The sequence below is a fragment of the Rhinatrema bivittatum genome, chromosome 3, assembly GCF_901001135.1.
Source record: "Rhinatrema bivittatum chromosome 3, aRhiBiv1.1, whole genome shotgun sequence".
Lineage (NCBI taxonomy): Eukaryota > Metazoa > Chordata > Amphibia > Gymnophiona > Rhinatrematidae > Rhinatrema > Rhinatrema bivittatum.
The window spans coordinates 169,639,157-169,664,157 of NC_042617.1; the positions used below are offsets into that span (position 1 = coordinate 169,639,157).

The window sequence follows — 25,001 nt, forward strand, 5'->3', positions numbered from 1 at the left end:
GACCTGTTGCCTTGCTTCAAGTCCACTAAAGCAAAACCGGAAACAGAAATACAAGCAGGGTCATCAAAGACGGATTTAAACAAGTCCATAAATCCTTCTAAGTCCTGCAAAATAGGGTCCTTGCGTTCCCACAAGGTAGATGCCCATGACAGGGCTCTCCCATCCAAGTATGACAGGATGTAGGTGGTCTTTGAAAGAGCCGTAGGAAATAAAGTTGGCTGTAAGGTAAAGTGCATGCAGCACTGGTTCAGAAAGCCCCGGGTCTTCTGGATTTCTCTGGAAAAGCGTATAGGAGCCGCCAGTGGTACAGCAGTCTTTAAAGTTACCTCCTGTAACTGACCTTCTTGGTTAGAAGCTGTGCCTTGTATCTTCTGTGTGTGTAGCTGATGAATTGCTGCAGTATGTTTCCCCAAAGTTTCTTGCTGCTCTGAGATGCGTTGAGCCAGGCCTGGTATAGCCTGCAAGGCAGAGAAATCTGCCGGATCCATGGGGTTAACAACATCCCAAAGTTGAAGCCGGATCCACTGGAGTTAGCAATCTGTTATTAATCTGAAGCTACGAGTTGCTGAAGTTAACAATCTGTTGTAGATCTGATGCCTGATGGGCAGAGCAATCAACTAGGAGTAGCAATCTGTTAGGAATCTGATGTTAGTTAAACTGCGGAGATAGTCTGTTATGGATCTGTGTTGCAGGCTCCTGAAGAGGAAGTAGTTAGCAAACGTGTTAGGAAAGTTCTGTGTAGAGCTGGGAGTAGCAATCTGTAATTCTGATATAGTATGGATGGATCCCTGGGCCGGTGGCAGATGACCACGCCCCCGGGAGGATATTCCGAGAGGGACCACCGGCTAGGCTTGAGTATGGAGACAAACATACATTAGTTCTTTTATTAAACAGGTTTTTGAAACCACCAGAGGTGGCAGTAGTGAGCTGATATGCCCGGCAGGGTTGTGTCCCTCAGGTACTGGAACAGCGATCCAGGATGGCTGAGCTGTTGAGAAACCGTAGAAAGTGAGTAGGCAGAGTTCATGAACAGAACTAGATGACAAAACTCACGTAAGGTCTCAAGGAAGCTCAGGAGCTGGAACGGTTTAGGCCCTCGAGGAGCGAGTACCTGGTTCCAGGGAAAGCTCTGAGAGAGCGATAGTAACTCACAATTGTTTGTAGCAGCAATAGCTTCCAGGCAGTAGAGAATCTTCAGAGTATCCAGGAACATGGGCCCTCGAGGAGCGAGTACTGGTTCCTATCTGTAATCTGAAAGTAAAGAAAAGAGTGAGGCCCCTGAGGAGCGGGTACCTCTGGTAAGTCCGAGGAAGCAGAATAGCTTGGACAGCCAAAGCGAGTCCTTAGCGAATCCTTGCTAACTCAGTTAGTTAGCGATTACAGAGACCTTTAAATATTGGAAGCGGATGATGTCATCTCAGGGGGATGCCCCTGAGGTTCGCGCCCTTGGTGGTACTTCAATCAGAGCGCACGTGTCGCACATGCCTTAAGTCTTCAGGCAACATGGCAGATCTGCAACGTCGAGCTGGTCCAGGGACGCCGGAGGGAGATGGGATGGAGATGCCACGGCAGCCAGCAGTCCATCAGACCCAGAGGGAGTCGCCACAGAGGTAAAGAGGGCGGAGTGAGGGCGTCGAGCAGCGATGGTCGCAACAACCCTTTCCTCATATATACACAAACACAGTCATGTTCTCACACACACAAACATGTTCTTACACACATACATAGATGCTCTTACACATGCTCTGTCACACACATACATATATTCACACATGCTATCACACACGCACACAGCTCCTCCAACACATGCTCTCTCACATACACAGATGCTCTCACATGAAGATGCTTACATACATGCTCTCACACGCACACAGATACATGTGCTCCTTCTTCACATTCATAGCACATGCCCTCTCACCCACAAACACACGCTTTTTCTCATACATACCCATGCATATGCTCTCTCACAAACATATACTCCCCTCTACCTCACTCACACATGCTCTCTCCCTTTTTTTGTTTTTTGGCTGCCAGCAGCCGCAGACCATTTTCTTCTTCAGCCACTGGTGGGGTTTTCTGTTCTAGCCCACTGGACCACTTGGTCTTCTGCTCTTCAGCCATGGCAGGTTGGACTCTGCTGGCGGCACAAGGGGCCTCCACCTTTTTCAGCTGCTGGCAGGGGGGTTGGGAACCCCACCAACATTTAGCTACATAAGTATCAGATGGTAAGGTGAAATGACCGCCAGGCATTTTGGGGGACACTTTTTTCTGCTCCAAAATTTTGCCGCCTGAGGCAGCTGCCTCACCTTGCCTCATTATAGAACCACCCCTGCGCATGGACCTAGTAATCTATTGTAATTAAGAGTTTGAGTGATGAGAAGCTCAAATGTAATCTGTTTAATTGTGAATTTGGACACTAAATTCAAAGATTTGTTCAGTTAGAGACTAACTACAGACTGAAGCACAAGTACCCTGGCAGAGTGAACTGCTGTTTATAAAAGGGAAGGGGTTGTTTTTTTTTAGACCTGCAAGAATTTGATTGGAACTAAATCTCCTAATGAATAACTGGGGTGAGAAAATCTAAAGAAGATCTCTCTGCTAACAAAGGACCTCATTTTCTAAGCATTTTTCCCATAGACACGGAATGGGAGAAAAGCCTTAGTAAATCAGGTGCTAAAATTCTTCTGTACTTGAGCTGTAGGTATGCCAGTAAGACTGACAGACACACAATTAGTGAAAGAAAGCAAATTTGAGTAGCCTGCAAAAATTAGATAAGGAGACTTTTTTATTTTTGTATTAGCTAATTCACAATCCAGCTCAGTGATTCCTGCGAATGAGGCATATGCATAGCTAGATCCTGCTGGATGATAATTTGCATAAAGAGAAGATGGTCTTTCTTTTTGATTTGGTAAAGCTCAGGATAATTGGTGGTATGCCTGGACATGGACTAGAGTTCCCAAGGACCAGATGATCAAAGATTTCAAGAAGAATAAACCATGCCAGCATACTTCAGTAGCACCACGAAGTACTGCAGAACTGTGAGCTATTTCTTGCACACCTGTTACAAAGACATTACATTTCTGGCCAGAACACAGAAGACCACAAACAGAAAATACACACAAATACGCAGGGACACAAAGTGGTGCATCGAGTGAAGCATAAGAAAGATGGACAGAAATCTAGTCTTGTGACAAAAAAAACCCTACCCCTATCTTCTTTCTCAATGTCAACAAATTCAAACAAAATCATGAGGCATAAATCCTTTTACACATTTATTTTTATTTGTTTTTTCTATACCGGTATTCACTTTTAGATATCACATCTGTTTACAGTCAACATGAGTGGTGCAGGAAATCAAACATTTCCTTTTGTCTAATACAATGAACATCTGTAACAGGTTAACGGATAAAAAGAAAATAGGAACGTTAAACAATAGTCAATGGCGCAGAAATTTTACCTTACAATAGAACCTCTATGATTGATGAGAGGTGACCAAATAACAAGGGTAAATAAAATGTATATCATGGCAGTGTACAGAGAGCTGATGAGTTAGTATGGACAGGGCTCCTCTTGTCGATTACAAAGTAACACATAAAGTGGATAAACAGCTGAACAAAGTCTAACGAGTAGTTATTGCAGGTACTGATTGAGGTGGTAATTGACAGGTTTTCAATGGTTGTAGGGGATAGGGTCTGGTGAAGGATTTGGTCACATTATTGCTGCGAAGGCTTTGTGAAATAGCCAGGTTTTAAGTTTTTTCTTGAAAGATTGAATTGATGGATCTGTTCTGAGTTCAATAGAGAGCTTGTTCCACAAGGTGGGTCCAGCAAGTGAAAGCATTCATTCTCCTGTTGATAATTTGTATGTTGCTTTCAGAGACTTTGTTTGATGATCGGAGGTTCCTTGGTGGGGTGTGGAGGTGAAGGGGTGGGGTTAGCCAGTTGGATTTGTTGTTTAGGAGGGTTTATGTATTATGGTTAGAGCCTTGTATTGGACTCTTTGCTGAATGGGCAGCCAGTGTAGTTGTTTAAGTATGGGTGTGATGTGCTACGATCTTCTGGTGTTTGTGAGAGCTCTGGCAGCAGCGTTTTGAAGAAGTTGGATAGGTTTAAGGGAGGATGCTGGGAGACCTAGTAGTAGTGTGTTACAGTAGTCAAATTTAGAGACCAGAAGGGCCTGTAGGACTGTTCGAAAGTCTTGTGGATAGAGAAGTGGTTTGAGTTTCATAGGATCTGGAGTTTGTGGAATCCATCTCTTAGGGTGTTGTTGATGTGTTTTTTGAAGTTTATTTGGCTATCTATGATGATGCCTAGGTTTTTTACTGTGGAGAGTATTTGGTTTTTTTGTTGGTGTGTGGTGGGGTCTGTGCAGGGAGGTCGCGTGGGTTTGTTGGATATGTAAAGGATTTCTGTTTTGCTTTGGTTGAGAGTGAGTGATAGTTGAGAGAGTAGGTGTTTTATTGTGGGTTAGGTGGGAGTTCCATAAATTTAGGGTGCGCATAAATCTACGCCCGATTTTATAACATGCGCGCGCAGCCGGGTACATGTTATAAAATCCGGGGTCGGCGCACGCAAGTGGGTGCACAATTGTGCACCTTGCATGCGCCGAGCCCTAGTGGAGCCCCGATGACTTTCCCTGTTCCCTCCAAGGCCGCTCCGATTTCAGAACATTTCTTCCACCACCCCCACCTTCCCCTACCTAACCCGTCCCCCAGCCCTCCTAAACCCCCCCAACCTTTATTTTGGAAGTTGCGCCTGCCTTTGGGCAGACGTAGGTTGTGTGCGCCAGTCAAGTGCTGGTGAGCGATCCCCCGGCATGGCTGCTGTGCCGGAGGCCTCGGTCCCGCCCCGCCCCTTTCACAAAGCCCTGGGACATGCACGCATTGCCAGGCCTATGCAAAATAGGTTTGGCGCGCTTAAATCCAGCTGGATTTATGCACAAGGGATTTTAAAATCTGTCCCTAAGGATGTAGTAAGCAGGTTATAGTATCTCTAATCATTTCTAATGCACCTTCTTATAGAATACTGATGTACAAAGCCTGTGCATCCAAGGTCACAAAAAGATCTTGATCAGTGACCACAATGACCTCTTCCAATATCTGGAGCATACAAGACGTGTCTTGTATGAAAGATTTCATGTATTGCGCCTTATCATGTATCACAGCACTTACAATTATAGTCAATGGTTCTAAAACTAAAATTAGTGCCAACACTATCAGGCAGTACGGTGGAGAATTTAATGATTTATGTATCTTTGATAATCCTTATATGACAGGAATGTCAGGCTGCTGAACCATTAGTCCTGAGAGTAGGTGACATACTGGGAGGAGGTAAATGTTAAAGAGAGTTGCGGACAGGGCTGATCCCTATGGGACTCCTGTTTGTAGTTTGATTTTGTCTGATAATGTGTCTTTGATTTGTACTTGGAAACACCTGTTGCTTAGGTATAATTCAAACCAGTCTATTGTTTTGTTATTGAGTCCTATCTCTTTTAGTCTATTGATTAGTATTTTGTTATTTATAGTGTCAAATGCTGCAGAGAGATCCAGAAGAACCAGAATGTAATGTGTTCCTGTATCAAAGCCTCTTAAGATATTATCTGATAGAGCTAGTAGTAATGTCTCGGTACTGTAGTGTTTGCGAAATCCATGCTGTGCAGGATATAATATGTTATTAATTTCTAAGTGGTTTGATAGTTGTTTTTGGATTGTTTTTTCAATTAGTTTGGCTATTAGGGGTAAGTTGGAGACTGGTCTATAGTTGCTCAGATTTAGGGGGGTCAAGGTTTTTTTTTTCTTAATGATTGGTTTGATTATGGCTCCTTTCAGGGTATCTGGCATTGATCCTTCCTCTGGGAAAGGTTGATGATTTTAGTTAATGTTGGAGCTACTGTGTTGGCAAGTTTTTTTAATTCCAATATGGGTATGGAGTCGATTGAGGGAGAAGTAGGGTTTGGTTTTTTTTATCATGTTCTCAACTTCACTTCTTCAAACTCTGACCATGTGTTGATGTCCCTTGCGGGCATTTTAATCTCTTGTTTGGTTGTATTAGGGATTTTTGTTCTTAAGTTTTCAATTTTGTCTTTAAAGAATTGAGCTACTTCGTTGCATCAAATCTCTTGTAAGGTCTGCAGATTGTTAGTGTTGTCGCTGGTGAGGTTTGTAACTATGTTAAATAGGGTTTCTAGCATTATTTGCAAACTTTTCTATTTTTGAGCTAAAATACTTCTTTTTGGTTTCTAGAATTACTTTTTTGTAGTAGGCCAGTTGTTTTCTGTATTTACTTAAGTTCTCAGTTGTTTTGGTTTTTTCCATTCTTTTTCTTTCTTTCTAAGAATCCGTTTTACTTCTTTGATTTGTTCGTTATACCATGGATTTTTAAATTTTTCCCACAGAATCTACCCTGAGCTGCCACAGGAAACGTAGGGAACTGTGTCTTAGGAAGGGGAAGAGGGGGGGGTGATAGCACCGCCAAAATCCTAAATCAGTCTCTAGGAAGCACACAAGGGCGAGGAGCCCAGAAGGTGCTCGGGGACCCTACAGCAAAGGCAGAGACAGAGGTTGCTGAAGAGGCAGCCAGTTTTAACTGCACTGGGGCCACTGTGGGAAAGACAACCGAGGTGACTCCAGCATGGGGGGGCAGGAAATGGACTCCAGGAAATGAGAGAGAAGCTCTGGCGGTGGCAGGAGAAGCTCTCTTTGAAACTCCAAGATGGGAAAGAGGGCGACTCAGATTCCTTTGGGGGAGGTGGAAGACCAGCCATTTGAGTAAGGGGGGGCAATGCTGGAGACTTGGTGATTGGGGGAGGGGAAGAGCTAGAACTTTGCTATTGGGGCCTGGGGAGGGGGAGTGTGTGGAGGGATCCAGGGAAGAAGAGAAAAGTAGGAAACTCTGCTATTGTGCGGGGAGACACAGGATGGAGTTGACAGGAGAGGAAGTCCAAACTTGGCATGGGGCAGAAAGAGGACAGGGAATGAATGGGGGCAGAGATTAGGGAAAAACGGGTTTCCCTAAAGATAAGGGGAGGGCAGAAACATGAGGAGGGTGATCAGGAAAGTTTCCTGGGGATTAGGAAGAGGGAAAACCAAATCTGGGGTGGATGAAGCATAGAGAGAGAGAGAAAATCCAGTATGGCGAGAAAGGGGATCCTAGATGAGGGGGGGAAGAAGAGATGGAGGCCCCAGGATAGTGATGGGGCAAGAAAGACAACGAGGGTGATGGAATGGGGAAAGGGTAGAGGGAGAGAGGATCTTGAGGGAAAAAGATGGAGAAAGAAAAGACCAAGGATAGAAGGAGAGAGAGTGCAAAAACTGAAAATAGGAGAAGGAAGAATTGGGGAAAGAAGAGAAACCTGGGGATATGGGAGAAGGTTTAGAGGCTTCATGAGGCAGAAGAAACAAGGTGGCAGCAGGGATAAGAGAATAAGGGTGGGAGAAAGAGGAATTCAGGGATGGGGAAATAAGTCCTAAGGAAAGTGGACATTTCTCTTTTATTGTATTGTGTTGTATTTATTTTACACCTGTTGGCACTTCAAAGTGAATTACATTGAGGTACTGTGGTTATTTCTCTGTCCCCAGATACTTGGGATAGGAGAAGAGCAGGGGACATGGGTGGGGGTATTAGACGGAATGGGGTTGTGAATCTGGAAATGTGGGGAGGGGTGGAGAGATGGCATGAAGGAAGCAGAAGGGCTGGGAGAGGGCAGTTCTGTAAAGGGAGTGAAAGTGGGGAAATGGGCTGGGGAATGGGAAGTTGGGTAGGGGTAAAAGTTCAGGAGGAGATAACCTGGGGTTGATAGTCAGAGGAAGGTAGATGAAAACTAGGGATGGGATGAGGACAGATCTGGTGGGAATATTCACTTAAATTATATAAGTAAAAGTTAGAGAGGAATAGGAGGCTGGGGAAGGAGTAAGAGAGGGCTGGGGAAGGAGGAGAATGGAAAATGAAATGCTGGTAGGTAGGTGGAAGATAAGGGGGAGCCTGAGGACTGAAAGGGGGAAAGAAGGGTTAATTCTTGCTATGAATGGGTCGAGAAGCAGAGCAGAGAAAATGGAAAGCAAAGACACAAGGGAAAGATCAGTGTCAGAGACACATGGAAGGAAAAGAAGACAGGAGGAGAGAGAAACAAATGAAAAATGGAAAAAATCCCAGAAAAGATCTTAGAAGCCCAAAAAATGAAATAAGGACCAACCTACCGAGAAAAATAAAATGCCCAGACAAGCAAGGTCGACACAAACTGCATTTCATTTTCAGTTTTTAGAGACTGGAATACATCAACTTTGAGAATGTGCATTTCCTGTATCTTTATATTTTGCTCACTGTAAGCAGAAATGCATTTGTTTCTCTTCTTTTCAGTATTGTACTGCTTAGAGTCTGGCTTCTTGGGGTTTCCACTTCAGTTTTGTCTGTGTGTTTCTCTTTCTAAATTGTGGTCCTTTATTTTAGATTAGGTAAGGATCAGTCTGTGTTCTGCTTGTGTGGCTGATGGAAGAGATTCTGCTGTCAGGTAGTTTCTGTGTAGGGATGTCTAGCAGCCTGCTTGTTCTCTTTTTCCATCAGGTGGTGTACTGGTGTTCTAGGCCCCAGTGTAATATTTTATAGGTAGGGTTGTGGCTGTTTGAGTCATAGTTTTATTTTTGTTGTTGAGTTTGCTTGTTTTTTTATCTTTGCAAAGTGACCGGCAATGGAAGTAGTGTGTGTTGCTGTGAATGAGATGATACCAGAATTTGATTATATTATTTTGTATGGTAAGTTGTAAGGGGTAAACGTCCTAGTGTAAGGGGTAAACGTCCTAGTGCTGCTGTTGGGGGAATGACTGTGAATGTGGAGTATGGGTAACAGAATTGGAGATGCAAGGTTTGATGGGTGGTTGAAATTGGCTGAGGGTGTGTTCTTTTGGGGGGGGGTTTATCGTATGGAAGGCCTTTGGGACTCCTCCTTGTCGTGTCTTTTATAGTCAGTTTAAAAGCAGGAGGGGCCATACTGTGGGGGTGGCAATGACACCTTGGGTTTGCTCCCCTCCATATGCCCAGATTCTTCTGCTCCTCTGTGCCTCTCAATACATTCCTCAATTGCACAGAAATAAAATTGAATAAAAAGGTATCGTCTTATATAGAGAGAGATTATAAAGTTTTTATTAGTTAACCTTTATTTCTGTGCATTCAAGCGGACTAATATGACCGCCAAAATAATGTCTTCCATCTGTCAGCACTTCACATCTCTCATAATTTTGCATCTCATATTTTGTTTTGTTTGTTTTTTTACTTCTCACATTTCTATTTGCCATTTTATTCCTCCAACTCTCCACCCCATCCTTCCCTGACTCATTCCCTCCCACCTATGTATCCCTTACCCCCTCCTAGCCCTCTGTCTCTCACTGTCCCTTAGCCCTTCTCAGCAGTCCAGCTCTCTCCTCTTCCTCCTCTCCCTCTGTGCCCCATTTGTCATTCTTTCTCTCTCCCTTTGAGCCTTCTCTCTCCTTCTTCCTGCATTCCCATGGCTCCCCTTTTGCCTCTCCTCTCCCTCCTCACCTGTGGCTTCTCTCAAACTTTTTCTTCCTTCCCTCCCATTTCTCTCTTTTCCTTTCCTCATGTTCCTTACCCCCTTTCTCCCCCCTGGTTCTTCTCTGCCTTCTCCTCCATACACTTCCCTGTGACCCTCCTCTGTCTATACCCACTCATACCCCTTTGTCTTTTTCCCCTCCCTATCCCAGAGCACCCATTCTACCTCTCTCCCTCCCCTCCAGGGGCTGCCGGCTTTTTCAGTAGCAACAAGCTTTATGGTAGTTCTTTTACACAATGCACCAGTAATTCTGGGAAACCTCTGTTGCTGCAACAGTTTGGAAACAGCAAAAAAAAAAAAAAAAAAAAACACCACAATTATGGGAATGTGAAGGCAGAAAGGAAACACTTAATATGAGAAACGCTATGGTTTTTAAACCCTTCCTTCTCCAAAGACACTGTGGCTGGCAGAGGGGAGAGGCGGGAGTGAATTAATTAGGTACAATCTTTATTTCATGATCCCTTTCTCCCAAAAACATGAGAGAAGTGTAAGACGCAGAGCTGACCGCGTGGCAGTGCCATGCAGAGGATTCTTGGCTCAGCCCCTGGATTGGTTGGGGCCGGGGTGGCAGCATTCACAGCGCTGCTGAGGGAGGGAGTCACACTCATTGTCAAGAGTGACACCTGTTGGCTGGATGTAGAGCCCATGATTCAGGGTTTCTAAAAAGAGCTCAGGTGCATGGCTCCTCCTGGCCTCAGGCCCATTGCTACAATAAGCAAACTAGGAACAGTGGGAGGGAGGAAGGGTCTATGAAAATAGGAGGAGACTCTATGGGTTACTGTGTCTGAAGGCTCGTGGCACCAGAATCCCAGCACTGGGTGCAATTGAGCGTGATGAAAAAGGAGGAAGGGAGGAACTACCAGGCCCAAAAAAAAGAGAGTGATGAAGACTCAAAGTGAGGCAAACTACTGTAAAATAATAATAATAATAATAATACCTAAAACACAAAAATAAACAAAATGGTGCTTGGTGCAGCTGTTTATTTGCATATATGAAAAAAGTGAAAACAAAGAGGTCCATATTCAAAAGATTTGTCTAGGACATTTGGGAGTTATCCAGACAAATCTATGCTTTTAAAACTTTCCCTGTCTTACTCTCCATTTAAATTTTGTCTAGGTAAATCATTATTCAAAGAACATTTAAGCCAGATAAAAGGGGCATTCTGGGGGCAGGGCATAACTTTAGCAGGATAGCGCCAGATAACTTTATCCAGGCATATTCAATGGAACACATAACCAGGTACATCTAAGTAAAATTATCCAAATAACTTCTCCACTCACTCAGTTTGGACCTCTCCCTGATTAAAAGCACTGATGGTTCTTTGAGTCTGCATGGCTGTCAGGATCTATTATTTTGCTGTGAATGCTGCAGCTCTTTGCTGCCCCCAGAAGCTGCCGTCTGGTACTGATGGCAAGGTTTGCACACCCAGTGGCACAAGCCTTGTGTACAGTGATTTGAAAATGAAATCACTCCCCCAGCCTACATCCTCCTTATCTGCATGAAAATCTTTGAAAATTGTCTACAGAACCACTAGATTTAGATTCCGGGTGTGTAATACAACTGAATGACAACACGATGTCTTAATGTTATGAATACGGGATGGTGGGTTGGTCCCCTTAAGAGTCTGGGTTTAGATGATTGGTGAATGTGAGTCTGGCGTGTGAAAGGAAGAGGACTCGGAGGGAAGTAAAGTACCTGTTGGGATATGAAAGGATGTATACCTAAAAGTCGGAAAATTTGGGTACGTGGAACTGTAAGGAATGTAATCCATATATTCCAATAAAATGTTTAATATCGGGAGTTGGACACTCTTATTCCTGTTCAAGTGAATGCTGACTGGTACTGTGATCCTTTGGGGTATCAAATGGTATAACAATGGGGAAGATTTACTCTGAGTATTGTATCCCATGAATTCTGAGTATTCAGTATATAGAGATGTGCTTCGGGTTTTCATATTGTGTCAGGCTTCGTTTCAGGACCCTCCCGCAGGAATTTCATTTTTCCCCACGGTTCGGGGTTTTTTTATTTTTTGAGGGCCCCGATTTTCGAGTTAGTGCGCACTAACTCCCGATAGCGTGCACTAACGGGGAGTTAGCGCGCACTAACCTGGAAAAAATTCAATCATTTTTCGGTTCTCCCAAACCATTCCGAATTCGTTGAAATTGCCTAATTCGGGAAAAACGAATGCACATCCCTATTCAGTAATGAAATGCCTACCCTATTCTATTCCTGTACATCGTGACTGGCTTGAATACCAGAAATAAAGCTGAGAGTTTGGGTTTACCAGAGAGAAATGAGACACTGATACTTTATTTATACCAGTACTCAGAGATAGTTATGGGGGACAGGGTTTATGGAGGGAAGGTGGACGCAGTTCTCCCTGACTGGTGAAGGGAACGTGAGTTACACCTGCTGTTTCTAGCTGGGTCCATTTCATCATCTAATGACCTATAATTTGGAACCTACTAAATATATTTTAGAGGTGGACCCTTACTCTAGTAGGGAAATGCTCCCATCATTTTATGTGCCCCGAGATTAGAGTTACACATGTTTAAAGTTTGATTCCCTAGTCATCTGATAAGCTGAAATGAGGCTTCTGTTGTGTGAGAATAAGGCCCTTTGTGAACTTTGCTGCAACATTGTGACTAAAATGGTATGTTCATACCACCTATGATGGTTTCTAGCATAGTACAGCTCACCAGCATTGTTTTGACTATTACTATAAGGAAAAAGGAAAGGACACCAACTGTTAACATTCATTTATCATGAAAGTAAATTGAAATTAATTTGGGTGCCATTTTCTTTCTGTGGTTAGCCTAATGGCCCATTGTCTTAGCTCTCATTGTTTCCATGCAAGAGACCCTAGCTAGAAACCATCCTCAGTTCTCTGTCCCTTCCAAGACAGAGAGAAAATGGTGCAAAAAAAGGGTGTTTCTTTTGTAATGAAAGCTAAAGACAATTTTCCTCCTTAAAGGGATGTTGCCGACAGTCATGGTAACTTGTTTCACCAGCTTTTGGGTTTAATTGGTCATCATTCCCATAAAATAGACAGATGAAGAACTCATTTTAAATATTTGTAAGGAATAGATCTGTAATCCCCATTTTGTCTAGATGGCATGCATGATTACTTCATTAGCTGTATGCACCACATTTTTTTCATTGCATCTTGGGTTTTTTAAATTTTTTGTTTGTTTTGTTTGATGTTTATTTTGGTTTGTTTCATTCAGCTGAATGAAAATAAAGCTAAAACCCCATAAAATTGGAAATTTAAAGAGAAAAGAAGGATCCCCCTGCCCCCACCACCAAAAACCTACCGCACTATGAAAATTAATAAAAATCCCCCCCCCCAATCCCCACCAAGGCTTCCCTTGATCCCCCCCCCCCCCCCCCCGACCTGATCTGATCTTATACAATCCATGGGGGCTGTAACACAAACGGTAGAAATGGGACAGGAGCATTGATCACTTACTTCAGGCCCTGCCAAGTTCAGACTTAAAATTGAGGCTTGCACCATTTTGTACAACATACAGCCACACAACCAAATGGCACTGGACTCAGGGCCGGCCAGTGCCATTTTGAAAACAAGACTGGGTGGATCAGGATCACTTCTGCCCAATTCCCACCGCTTCTGCAAAGTTCGACTCTCACGGATGGGGGTAAGATTGGCTTCAAGGAAGGTCGAGGGACAGAAAAAAATCCAGGGAGGTGTTATTCAATTTTTAGGCTGCAATTAGGGGGTCTTGCCTGCTTCTGAAATGAAATGAGGATAAAAATGAATTTTGGAGGCATCTTTTTTGTTTTCATTTAATTTTCTAAAAATATGAAATGAGGGTTTTCCTTAGAAAAAAATGCATATCCTTGTATCACAGCAGCTACAAAATAGCGACAAGTTTGCAGAATGTATGAGCTCCTATTGAATGGTAATAATTACTGGATATCATGTACAGGCTGCGAGTTAAAAAAAAAACAAAAAAAAACTGTATATTACACTGAAAAGACTTGCAGTAACCATGGACAATTATTCTAGAAGATGTGTTCCGGAAAGAATTTCATGCATCAACAGTACCACAGTCTACCACCACCAGCACCACCACCAGCACCACAGCCACCACCACCAGCACAACCACACCAGAACCCACAACTACACCGCCGAAACCAACAACAACTCCCACGACAGCCAGCACCATAACAATTACTACTGTCAAGCCTCGTCCTCCAGTGCATCGCGCACGGGATACAGGTCAGTAGACGGGAGGCTGGTTTTTTGGGGGGGGAGTTGTGCCATCTCAGATATTGCATTTTGTATTGCATAAAAAATAAAGGACTTTAGTTTTCAATCTCTATTTTTTAAATATGACTCTTTGCTTTACAACTCTCGAGAAGAAAGGATATTTTTACTATAAGAGCAGGCTAGGAAAGAGTTCTGATACGAGCATTATATGCCAAATCAGGAATACTTCCTTATAATTATAACCAAAGTAGCATTTCTTTCTTTGTTGTTGTTAGGTAATGGGAAGGAAAGTGAATATATCTCACTTTCAGTAAAACTTTGACTCCGTCTCACGTGACATTTATTTTATCTGATTTTTTTATATTCTGTTTTTCTGCACTTCAAAGCAGATTACATTCAGTTATTGTAGCTATTTCCCTATCCCTAGAGAGCTTACAGTCTTACAGGGACATTCATCAAAATGGGTTAGGGCCCTAACACCCACGATAATGCCATAACACATGCGTTATTTTTCACCTCACAAGATGTGTATGCAAATTCTGAAAATTTAGTCAAAGGGGAGGAGTTTGGGCAGAGTTTATGAAAAAGAGGGGTGTTTAACGTTGCATAGCTCATTTCGGGCAGGAGTGGAGTGTAGTGTAGAGAGAGAGAGAGAGAGAGACAGCCTCTGGGGAGGCACACATATTAGTCAACTACTATTTATACCACTGTAGGAGGGTCAACTAGGAACTCGAGGTGAGGTTTTGATGGTTGTCTAGGGTTTTACTTACACAATCAGAGGTACAAACAGCACAGTATGCCGTGAAGATTTGATTGATTTGGAGTGAGGAAAGGTACACAAAGATGAGATTTGTACAACGAACTCTTGTCCTAGCTTGATAGCTAGAGAGTGCATCAAACCAGGTCGAGAGTACAATGTACAAATCTCATCTTTGTTTACATTTCCTCATTCCAAATCACATCAAATCTTCACTGATGCATACTGTGCAGTTTGAACTTCTGATTGTGCATGTAAAACTGCCCCCCAAACCCTAGACCAGGGATGGCGAAGTCCAGTCCTCAAGGTCTGCAGACAGGCCATGTTTTCAGGATATCCACAATGAATTTGATTGAGAAAGATCTGCATGCACTGCCTCCACTGGATGCAAATCTCTCTCATGCGTGCTCATTGTGGATATCCTGAAAACCTGGCCTGTTTGCAGCCCTCGAGGACTTGACTTCGCCATCCCTGCCCTAGACCACCACTAAAACCTCACCTCAAGGTACTAGTTGACTAATATGAGAGTCTTGTAAAGTTTCTCTCTCTAGCCAGGAGTAGCCAAAATGTGGAAATGCCAGTCTGAGCACTTCACAAGCTGCAAAGTGAAAATTTCATGGGTGCGACAAATTGTACATGCGTTGCAGTAAAATACCTATGCGAAGTGGGAAAATAGCACGTGTTGCAGTAACTCAAAAATTATCCTAACCACGCCTCTTTTTTTTTTTTTTTAATCACAGGAGCTATTCATGCAAAATTTATAGCAAAATTATTAATCTAGGCCTTAGTTTATAAACCAAATAAGAAAAGATGATCTAGATAATACTGTTAGGTGAGTGCACAACTAATTTGAAAAATTAACTCAGACTAGTTGTTAAAGATCTAGAAGGCACATACTCAGTGCTATTTGTCCAGGTTTGAATTTAGCCAGACAAATGAGAGGATTTGTAAATCCCACTGCGCTGACTGGCCCCGAGTTAGTCTGATACAAAGAAACATAAGAAATTGCCATGCTGGGTCAGACCAAGGGTCCATCAAGCCCAGCATCCTGTTCCTAACAGAGGCCAAACCAGGCCACAAGAACTTGGCAATTACCCAAACACTAAGAAGATCCCATGCTACTGATGCAATTAATAGCGGTGGCTATTCCCTAAGTAAACTTGATTAATAGCCGTTAATGGACTTCTCCTCCCAAAACTTATCCAAACCTTTTTTGAACCCAGCTACACTAACTGCACTAACTACATCCTCTGGCAACAAATTCCAGAGCTTTGAGTGAAAAAGAATGTTCTCCGATTAGTCTTAAATGTGCTACTTGCTAACTTCAAGGAATGCCCCCTAGTCCTTCTATTATTCGAAAGTGTAAATAACCGAGTGACATCTACTTGTTCAAGACCTCTCATGATCTTAAAGACCTCTATCATATCCCCCCTCAGCCATCTCTTCTCCAAGCTGAACAGCCCTAACCTCTTCAGCCTTTCCTCATAGGGGAGCTGTTCCATCCCCTTTATCATTTTGCTTGCCCTTCTCTGTACCTTCTCCATCGCAACTATATTTTTTTGAGATGCGGCAACCAGAATTGTACACAGTATCCAAGGTGCGGTCTCACCATGGAGCGATACAGAGGCATTACGACATTTTCCATTCTATTAACCATTCCCTTCCTAATAATTCCTAACATTCTGTTTGCTTTTTTGACTGCTGCAGCACACTGAGCTGACGATTTTAAAGTATTATCCACTATGATGCCTAGATCTTTTTCCTGGGTGGTAGCTCCTAACATGGAACCTAACATCGTGTAACTACAGCAAGGGTTATTTTTCCCTATGTGCAACACCTTGCACTTGTCCACATTAAATTTCATCTGCCATTTGGATGCCCAATCTTCCAGTCTTGCAAGGTCCTCCTGTAATGTATCACAGTCTGCTTGTGATTTAACTGCTCTGAATAATTTTGTATCATCCGCAAATTTGATAACCTCACTCATCGTATTCCTTTCCAGATCATTTGTATATATATATTGAAAAGCACCAGTTCAAGTACAGATCCCTGAGGCACCCCACTGTTTACCCTTTTCCATTGAGAAAATTGACCATTTAATCCTACTCTCTGTTTCCTATATTTTAACCAGTTTGTAATCCATGAAAGGACATTTCCTCCTATCATATGACTTTTTAGTTTTCTTAGAAGCCTCTCATGAGGGACTTTGTCAAACGCCTTCTGTAAATCCAAATACATTACATCTACTGGTTCACCTTTATCCACATGCTTATTAACCCCTTCAAAAAAATGAAGCAGATTTGTTAGGCAAGACTTGCCTTGGGTAAATCCATGTTGACTGTGTTCCTATAAATCATGTCTTTCTATATGCTCTACGATTTTGATCTTGAGAATAGTTTCCACTATTTTTCCCGGCACTGAAGTCAGGCTCACTGGTCTATAGTTACCTGGATCACCCCTGGAGCCTTTTTTAAATATTGGGGTTACATTGGCCATCCTCCAGTCTTCAGGTACAATGGATGATTTTAATGATAGGTTACAAATTTTAACTAATAGATCAGAATTTTCATTTTTTAGTTCCTTTGGTACCCTAGAATGCATACCATCTGGTCCAGGTGATTTGCTACTCTTTAGTTTGTCAATCTGGCCTACCTCATCTTCCAGGTTCACAATGATTTCGTTCAGTTCGTCTGACTCATCACCCCTGAAAACCATCTCCGAAACTGGTATCTCCCCAACATCCTCATTAGTAAACTCAGAAGCAAATAATTCATTTAGTCTTTCTGCAATGGCCTTATCTTCCCTTAGAGCCCCTTTAACACTTCGGTCATCTAATGGTCCAACCGACTCCCTCACAGGTTTCTTGCTTTTGATATATTTTAAAAAGGCTTTATTATGAGTTTTTGCCTCTATGGCCAACTTCATTTCAAATTCTCTCTTCGCCTGTCTTATCAATGTTTTACACTTAACTTGACAATGCTTATGTTTTATCGTATTTTCTTCAGATGGATCCTTCTTCCAATTTTTTAAGGATGTTGTTTGGCTAAAATAGCCTCTTTCACCTCACCTTTTAACCATGACGGTAATCATTTTGCCTTCCTTCTACCTTTCTTAATGCGTGGAATACATATGGACTGCGCCTCTAGGATTGTATTTTTAAACAATGTCCATGCCTGTTGAACACTTTTAACCTTTATTTATTTATTTTATTTATTTATTTAAAGAGTCTTCTATACCGATGTTAGTCGAAACATCACCTCCGTTTACATGGAACAAAAGCAATGGAAATTACAAGTAACAGGGGAAGGGTAGGGGGTACAAAAACCAATAGGAGAGCAGAGAAGCATAGGAACAATTAACAAGTGAACTATAATGTCATAAGAACAAGTTCATAGTCAAATTTAGGTCATGATCCATCACAATTCAATATTCATCAAGGGTGTTGGGGAAAGGCTTTTTTGAATAGCCAGGTTTTGAGCTGGGCTCTGAATTTGGTGATGCAAGGTTCAAGTCTGAGGTGGGTTGGGAATGAGCTCCAGTGCATAGGTCCAGCAATGGAGAGCGCCTGATCCCTTGTAGCTGTGAGGTGTGCTTTCTTTAGGGATGGCACATGGAGGGACCCTTTGTTAGTGGTCCTTGTCGGTCGATTCGAGCAGGCAAATTGGAGGGGATCTACCAGCCAGTTGGAGTGATGGGAATATAAGGCTTATGGATAATGGTCAGGGATTTAAAGAGGATGCGGGAAGGAATAGGGAGCCAGTGTAGGTCCTTCAGTATAGGGGAAATATGGTCGTATTTATGAGCATTGGAGAGGGTTCTGGCTACAGTGTTCTGTAGCATTTGGAGGGGCTTTAAGGAGGAGTAGGGTAGGCCAAGAAAGAGGGAGAACCTTTGCAGCTGCACCTTTCATTTTTTTTCTATTTTCCTCATTTTATCAAAGTTTCCCTTTTGAAAGTTTAGTGTTAGAGCTGCAGATTTAATTATTGTCCCCCTTCCAGTTATTAGTTTAAATTTGATCATGTTATGATCACTGTTGCCAAGTGGCCCCACCACCGTTACCTCTCTCATCAAATCCTGCGTTCCACTAAGAATTAAATCTAAAATAGCTCCCTCTCTTGTTGGTTCCTGAACCAATTGCCCCATGAAGCAATCATTTATTACATCCAGGAACTTTATGTCTCTAGCAAGTTCTGATGTTACATTTACCCAGTCAATATTGGGGTAATTGAAATCTCCCATTATTATTGCACTGCCAAATTGGTCTGTTTCCCTGATTTCTCTTAGCATTTCATCATCTGTCTGACCATTTTGTCCAGGTGGACGGTAGTATACTCCTATCACTATACTCTTACCCAACACACATGGGATTTCTACCCCTATAGATTCTACTGAGATTTTAGTCTCTTGTATGATCTTTATCCTGTTGGACTCTATACCCTCCCAGATATAAAGTGCCACACCCCCACCAAGTTGATCCTCCCTATCATTGCAATATAATTTGTACCCTGATATAGCACTGTCCCATTGGTTATCCTCCTTCCACCAAGTCTCTGTGATGCCAATTATATCAATCTCATCATTTGCTGCTATACACTCTAACTCTCCCATCTTACTTCTTAGACTTCTGGCATGGCATACAGACATTTCAAAGTGTGGTTTTTGTTTGTTTTAACAACCTGCTTTTCAGTTTAACATTTTATTTAGCTAAAAAGTTATCCAGGTACAAAGATCCCAAAATATGCTTGTTGAATATTGGCCAAGGTGTAGGTACTCCATCCCAAACTGGTCTGATTATTCAGGTAGTGACAGCGGCTAGATGCAAAATTGCATCGTGGTGGAAGAGACAAGAAATTCCAGCTTTGACTGATATTATATGGAGGACTGAGAGGCTGTATTGCTTGGGACATTTTACAAGCTATCCTTAATGATTGATTGAATGCATCTCAGAAACTCTGGGAGCCCTATCTTCGTGGGAAAAGTGAAGCTCAATAAGGATAATTTGGGGGTAGAAGGGTTGCTGGGTGGGGGGGGGGGGGAACTGAGGAGTATAAGTTGGGGGTCATTTTATGTTTAGTACATAAAACTAAATCCATGGGGAAACATTGTTAGAGGACGTTGTAGCACTTACAAGTTGGAGGGGGATCGCCTTGTAATTTGATGCCATTTTGGCACTTGCTGATTACAAAAGTATATTCAGTAGAATATCCCCGAGTGAGTGTTGTGCTGAACAGGCCTGACTAAAGTTAGCTGGATAAACTTTTGGACAGAAGACTTAACCAGCTAAGTTTATTCGGGCAGTGACGAATATCAGAGCTAGCCAGATATTTTAGCTATGCCCCACCCTGCTTCTTTCTATCCAGCTATGTTTTAATTGGGTAATGAGTTAACCTGGGTAAAATTTGCCAGTGAGAGGTGTGGGAGATTTAAGTCTTGTGATTCGTGCAGATCCCTCAAAAATCTCAACCTGGGAGGACCCATGAGGCGGGGCTTTCACAGAAATCAGTCTTGAGTTGCGCACACTTTTGGGGATGGGCTCTGTTTCATTTATCCATGCTGTCTGATACTCTCCTCCCTGACCCCAGTACTTTGTTTCCCTCCGGCCCCCAATTAATCTGATGCTGCCAGCCCGCTGTTGCCACTTTCATCCTCTGTGCCAGCTGAAAGGAGGCCAATCTGTATGTTGCCTCCACTCTCTGGTCCTTGCTGGCTGACGCAAGCATACCTCTGCCTTCTTCTGGCCTATACTAGGCCATGCCGGCACACCTCTATCTTCTTCCATCCTGTGTGGGGCCATGCATGTGCAATGTGAGGCAGCCTTTGCCTTCTAGCCATGTAGGCTGGAATGAGCATGGTATTAAGGACCTTGTGCCATGGGAAAGACCGATTCAAGGGCATTAGGGGTAGTAGGTGAACCTACAGCCTCGCAACCCCACCCCCATCCCCCATGATTGTCTTTTAAACCAATAGGATCCTCCCGCAGACATTTTGATAATCAACTCAGCAATTTATTATGACCCCACCACCACCGTTTCCAGAATTATCTATTTTCAACTCAATTCCAGTGACAAACTCCCTCCATTACCAGATACTTTGCAAAGTAGCAAAAAATCCTGCAAAGAGTCATTTACAATAAATATAGGAAACCTACCATCCCAAAAAAGTACTAACCCTCAGACTGGTAACAATCACCAAACCTATATGAAAAAGCAACACTGCAAATATTCCACCGGGCCCTAGAACACCAATACACTTTCTACTGGGAAAATAGAATAAACTGGACTTCTACAGATCCCTACACAGAAATACTAGCAGAATACATCACCTCCGCTGCACACATAGGGGCAGATTTTCAAAGGGTTATGCGTGTAACCCCCGAAAAGCTGCCACTTCCACCCCCTGCGCGCGCCAAAACTATCTTGAATAGGCTCGGAGGCGCACGCAAGTCCCAGGGCTTTCCTGGGGGGGTATGTCAGAGGCGTGTCGGGGGGCATGTTGTGGCCTGCGCGTCATCAGGGGGCATTCCGGGGGCGGGGCCATGGGCATGGTTCCAACCCAGGGGCGTTCCGGGGGTGTGGCCACGGCCTTCGGACCAGCCCCCAGACCGGAACATGGCACGATGGCAGCTGGCTGGTAAGCATAACTTGTAAAATAAAGGTGGGGGGAATTAATTAGGGCTGGGGGGGTGGGTTAGATAGGGGAAGGGAGGGGAAGGTCGGGGGGGGCCAGAAGGAAAGTTCCCTCCGAGGCCGCTCCGATTTCGGAGCAACCTCGGAAGGAACAGAGGATGGCTGTGCGGCTCGGCGCGGGCAGGCTGTCGATTTTGCGCAGCCTTGCATGCGCCGACCCTGTATTTTATAACATGCGTGTGGCAGAGCGCTCATGTTATAAAATCAGGAGTAGATTTGTTCGCGCCGGGTTGCACGAACAAATCTACTCCCGCGTGCACCTTTTAAAATCTACCCCATAGAACATAGATCTTCACTAACTATAGAAGTAACTATGAATTAGAAACAAAAATATACCAACAAAAACTGAATTCTTTAGGGAGCGGATTGGCTCTTCTTATGCAACAAAGAAATCCTGGACAGATAAAACCTTCCCAATAAAGCTCCTATTAAAATTGTTTGATAGCATCATTTAACCAATTGTCTTATATGAACAGGGGCGGTTTGTAACAAAACTCAGCCTGGTCAGGCTGGAGAGGGGGAGTAGCAGGGGAGAGGCACGGAAGATGCCTGAAGGGAGAGGGTCTCTCTACCTATCCACCCAGCGTCTCAGTCTCCCTCCCTCCTCCTTACCTTACCATTGGGCCTGTGGTTCCTGTTAGCACCACAGGCTCCCCTCCCCATATTCCTGGCTGGCCCACTCAGCACTTTTCTACTTTTGAAAAAAAAATTCACTGCTTATTCTCTTCTTTACTTTTCTCCATTTGCGACAAAGTTCATGTCTGGTCAGCTGTACATTTCTCCTTCATAGCTGGATAGATTTTTTTGTTTAACTTTCTCTTTATAATAATAATTTCAATGCTATATGTCAAGAAACAAGCTTTTAAGAGGAATATGGAGAAGAAAAGACACCACAGAAACTGCAGGCATTGTAATACATTTTGCCATTATAAGTCCACAATATGTAGAAGTCATCCAAAATTGAAAAAAATCACGCCAAAAATATGAAAAAAAAAAAGGAAAGGTTATTAATTCATTCTAAGAGGATTCAAGCTAGAGAGGAGTCCTATAAATTTTGGCATAGAAGCGAGGTTGCTTCGATAAGCAGCCAGGGGGTCAGAAAAAATATAGGAAACATCCTGTCATCTGACCTAGCTTCTTTGTTTTTCTTTTTATGATCATTTGCCCAACTTCAAAAGACACTGCCAAGCCCGCCTACAACCCCAGGACATGGTGGCAGTATGTAGTTTGAAACTGCAAACCCTTTGTCAGGGTCTGATTTAAATTCCATGCAACAGGCACACCACCTTTCAGTAAGGTTTAATGAAAAGCAATAAAAAGTTCATGGGTTTCCCGCCTTACGGATTACAGAAAACACCCAGGTAATTCAGCAATGTGGATTCTCATACCGGATAGGCAAGGGGGAAGATCTGGCACAGTCCTGTGTGTTCAGCAAACCTCATCCTCTTAGAAACCCCCTGCTGGCTAGCCCTTAAAAGCAGCCATGCAGTCAGGGAGAATCTACTTGCTGACTTACCATTACCTGTTTGACATAGCTCTACCCAAGAATTCCTAAGACAAACTAAAAAAAAAAAAAAAAAAGTTACAGGGGGAATTCTCTCTCTCTCTCTCTCCCGGATTTGCTAACATTTTGATGATTCTTTCCACCAATACCAAGGACTCACAGGACACTCGAGTGGGGTGTTCCAAAATAACATTTTACTATACTAAAGCTTCAAAGTCATTCACAGGTATCTTCTCATTTAATCTTCTAATACGGATGTGAATTCAGCCTTAGCCCTGTTCTTCCACTATTGTGCCCTTCAGGTTGGCAGGCACTAGGTGAACCCTTCTTCCAGGTGGGGAACCCAGGCTCCTAGTGGGGATACCAGGGTCTCCTGTTTTCCTCAGATGTTTCCAGGGACTTTGAGCCGCAAACAGTGTACTCGTCAGGTCCTTCTCCTGGGCAGGAATGATGGGCAAAAATTCTGTCCAACATAAAGGAACAAAAATCCTCTCCAAAATACAGCAAATTTCTCTGATGTGAGATACGATTGTTCTTCCTTGTGTTGCAGGCTGTTTCCCTGACATTCTCCAGCAGGGAGGAAATATCCTCCCAGAGGCAGGAACAGAGATTCTGCACAAAAAAACAAAAGCTCTACAACAATTTCTCACTCCCTTGAAGCAACTCCTTCCAGGTCTCCTCCCCTTCTCCTAGTATCAGGCTGAGGGGCCTAAGTTTGGAGAGTGGGAACCTCCAAAAATTGCACCCTCCTCTTTTCACATAGCTAACTCAAAAGCCACACACTGATTTCCCACTTTGCCTGCGTTTATACAGGCAGCACTGACCAGTCCAGCAGCCCCACTGGAAGCGCTGGTCATGGATGGTCCGCCTCCCACCATGCCTATCCCAAGGCTTGAGCTAGAGATATCTAGTGGAAATCTGAGGGGGGGGGGGGCGCCTCAACACATGTTTTTACACATTCGTTCTTGGGGCATGGGAGGAAGCCTGATTGGGATTGTTGAATTTAATTATCAAATGTTTAGGGGGAAACAGTTCCCCAAGTTTCTTAAGTACCTAGCAATGCCTGTGTACACGAGTGAACCTATACTGTACCGTTAAGTAGCATAACTCTAAAGGAAAATACAAATCAAAGAAGAGAGACGTGGCATCCTCACTTAGGGGCGGATTTTCAGAGCCCTGCTCGCCTAAATCCGCCCAAAACCGGGCGGATTTAGGCGAGCAGGGCCCTGCGCGCCGGTAAGCCTATTTTACATAGGCCTACCGGCGCGCGCAGAGCCCCGGGACTCGCGTAAGTCCCGGGGTTCTCTGAGGGGGGCGTGTAGGGGGCGTGTCGGGGGCGGTCCCAGTCGTCGTGGCGTTTTCGGGGCGTGTCGGCAGCGTTTTGGGGGCGGGTACGGGGGCGTGGCTACGGCCCGGGGCGGTCCGGGGGCATGGCCGCGCCCTCCGTACCCGCCCCCAGGTCGCGGCCCAGCGCGCGGGGATTTACGCCTCCCTCCGGGAGGCGTAAATCCCCCAACAAAGGTAAGGGGGGGGTGTAGACAGAGCCGGGCGGGTGGGTTAGGTAGAGGAAGGGAGGGGAAGGTGAGGGGAGGGCGTTAGAGGATTCCCTCCGAGGCCGCTCCGATTTCGGAGCGGCCTTGGAGGGAATGGGGGTAGGCTGCGGGGGTAGGCTGCACGGCTCGGCGCGCGCCGGCTATACAAAATCCATAGCCTTGCGCGCGCCGATCCAGGTTTTTAGCAGATACGCGCGGCTCCGCGCGTATCTACTAAAATCCAGCGTACTTTTGTTTGCGCCTGGAGCGCAAACAAAAGTAGGCTATTCGCGCTCCTTTTAAAATCCGCCCCATTATACCCAGTTCCCCAAAAGCATTTCATTTACAAAATCACATTTTTATTATATGCAACAAAGAGAAGTGAAAATCAGGCAAATAGAGAAATGAGACTGATGTAAGAGAACATGATCTGTAAGGAAAATTCAGTTTGGTTTCTTTATTACCAGTTGCCTTTTTGAAGTAAGAAAATGTCTTTTCTGCTTAGGATCCAGCAAAATCCACCCAGCCTACACCTCTTTGACTGCTGCATCAAGTAGGTACAGCCCTTAACCTCTAGTCTCTGCAGTGCAGGTGACGTATACAATGCATATAGCTTTACGCCAATGTACAATAACACTATGACCCTAAACTCTGTACAGTTTTATTGAGCAGAAATGCAAAATGCACATTAACAAGTCCTGTATTGCTCACATTAAGGATAGACAAATTCA

General features: G+C 43.8%; 1 protein-coding gene across 8 annotated transcripts in view; it reads left to right on the plus strand.

The window, feature by feature from the left end:
* Nucleotides 1-25,001, plus strand: part of VIT (vitrin) — a 215,577-nt gene that overhangs the window by 73,450 nt on the left and 117,126 nt on the right. For 7 of the 8 annotated variants that reach the window (XM_029593919.1, XM_029593921.1, XM_029593920.1 and 4 more), the window contains 2 exons: nucleotides 13,588-13,800; nucleotides 24,776-24,823. In XM_029593919.1, the coding sequence (XP_029449779.1) occupies nucleotides 13,588-13,800; nucleotides 24,776-24,823 (261 nt within the window). The remainder of the gene's footprint in view (nucleotides 1-13,587; nucleotides 13,801-24,775; nucleotides 24,824-25,001) is intronic. The other variant, XM_029593925.1, reaches the window with a different exon arrangement.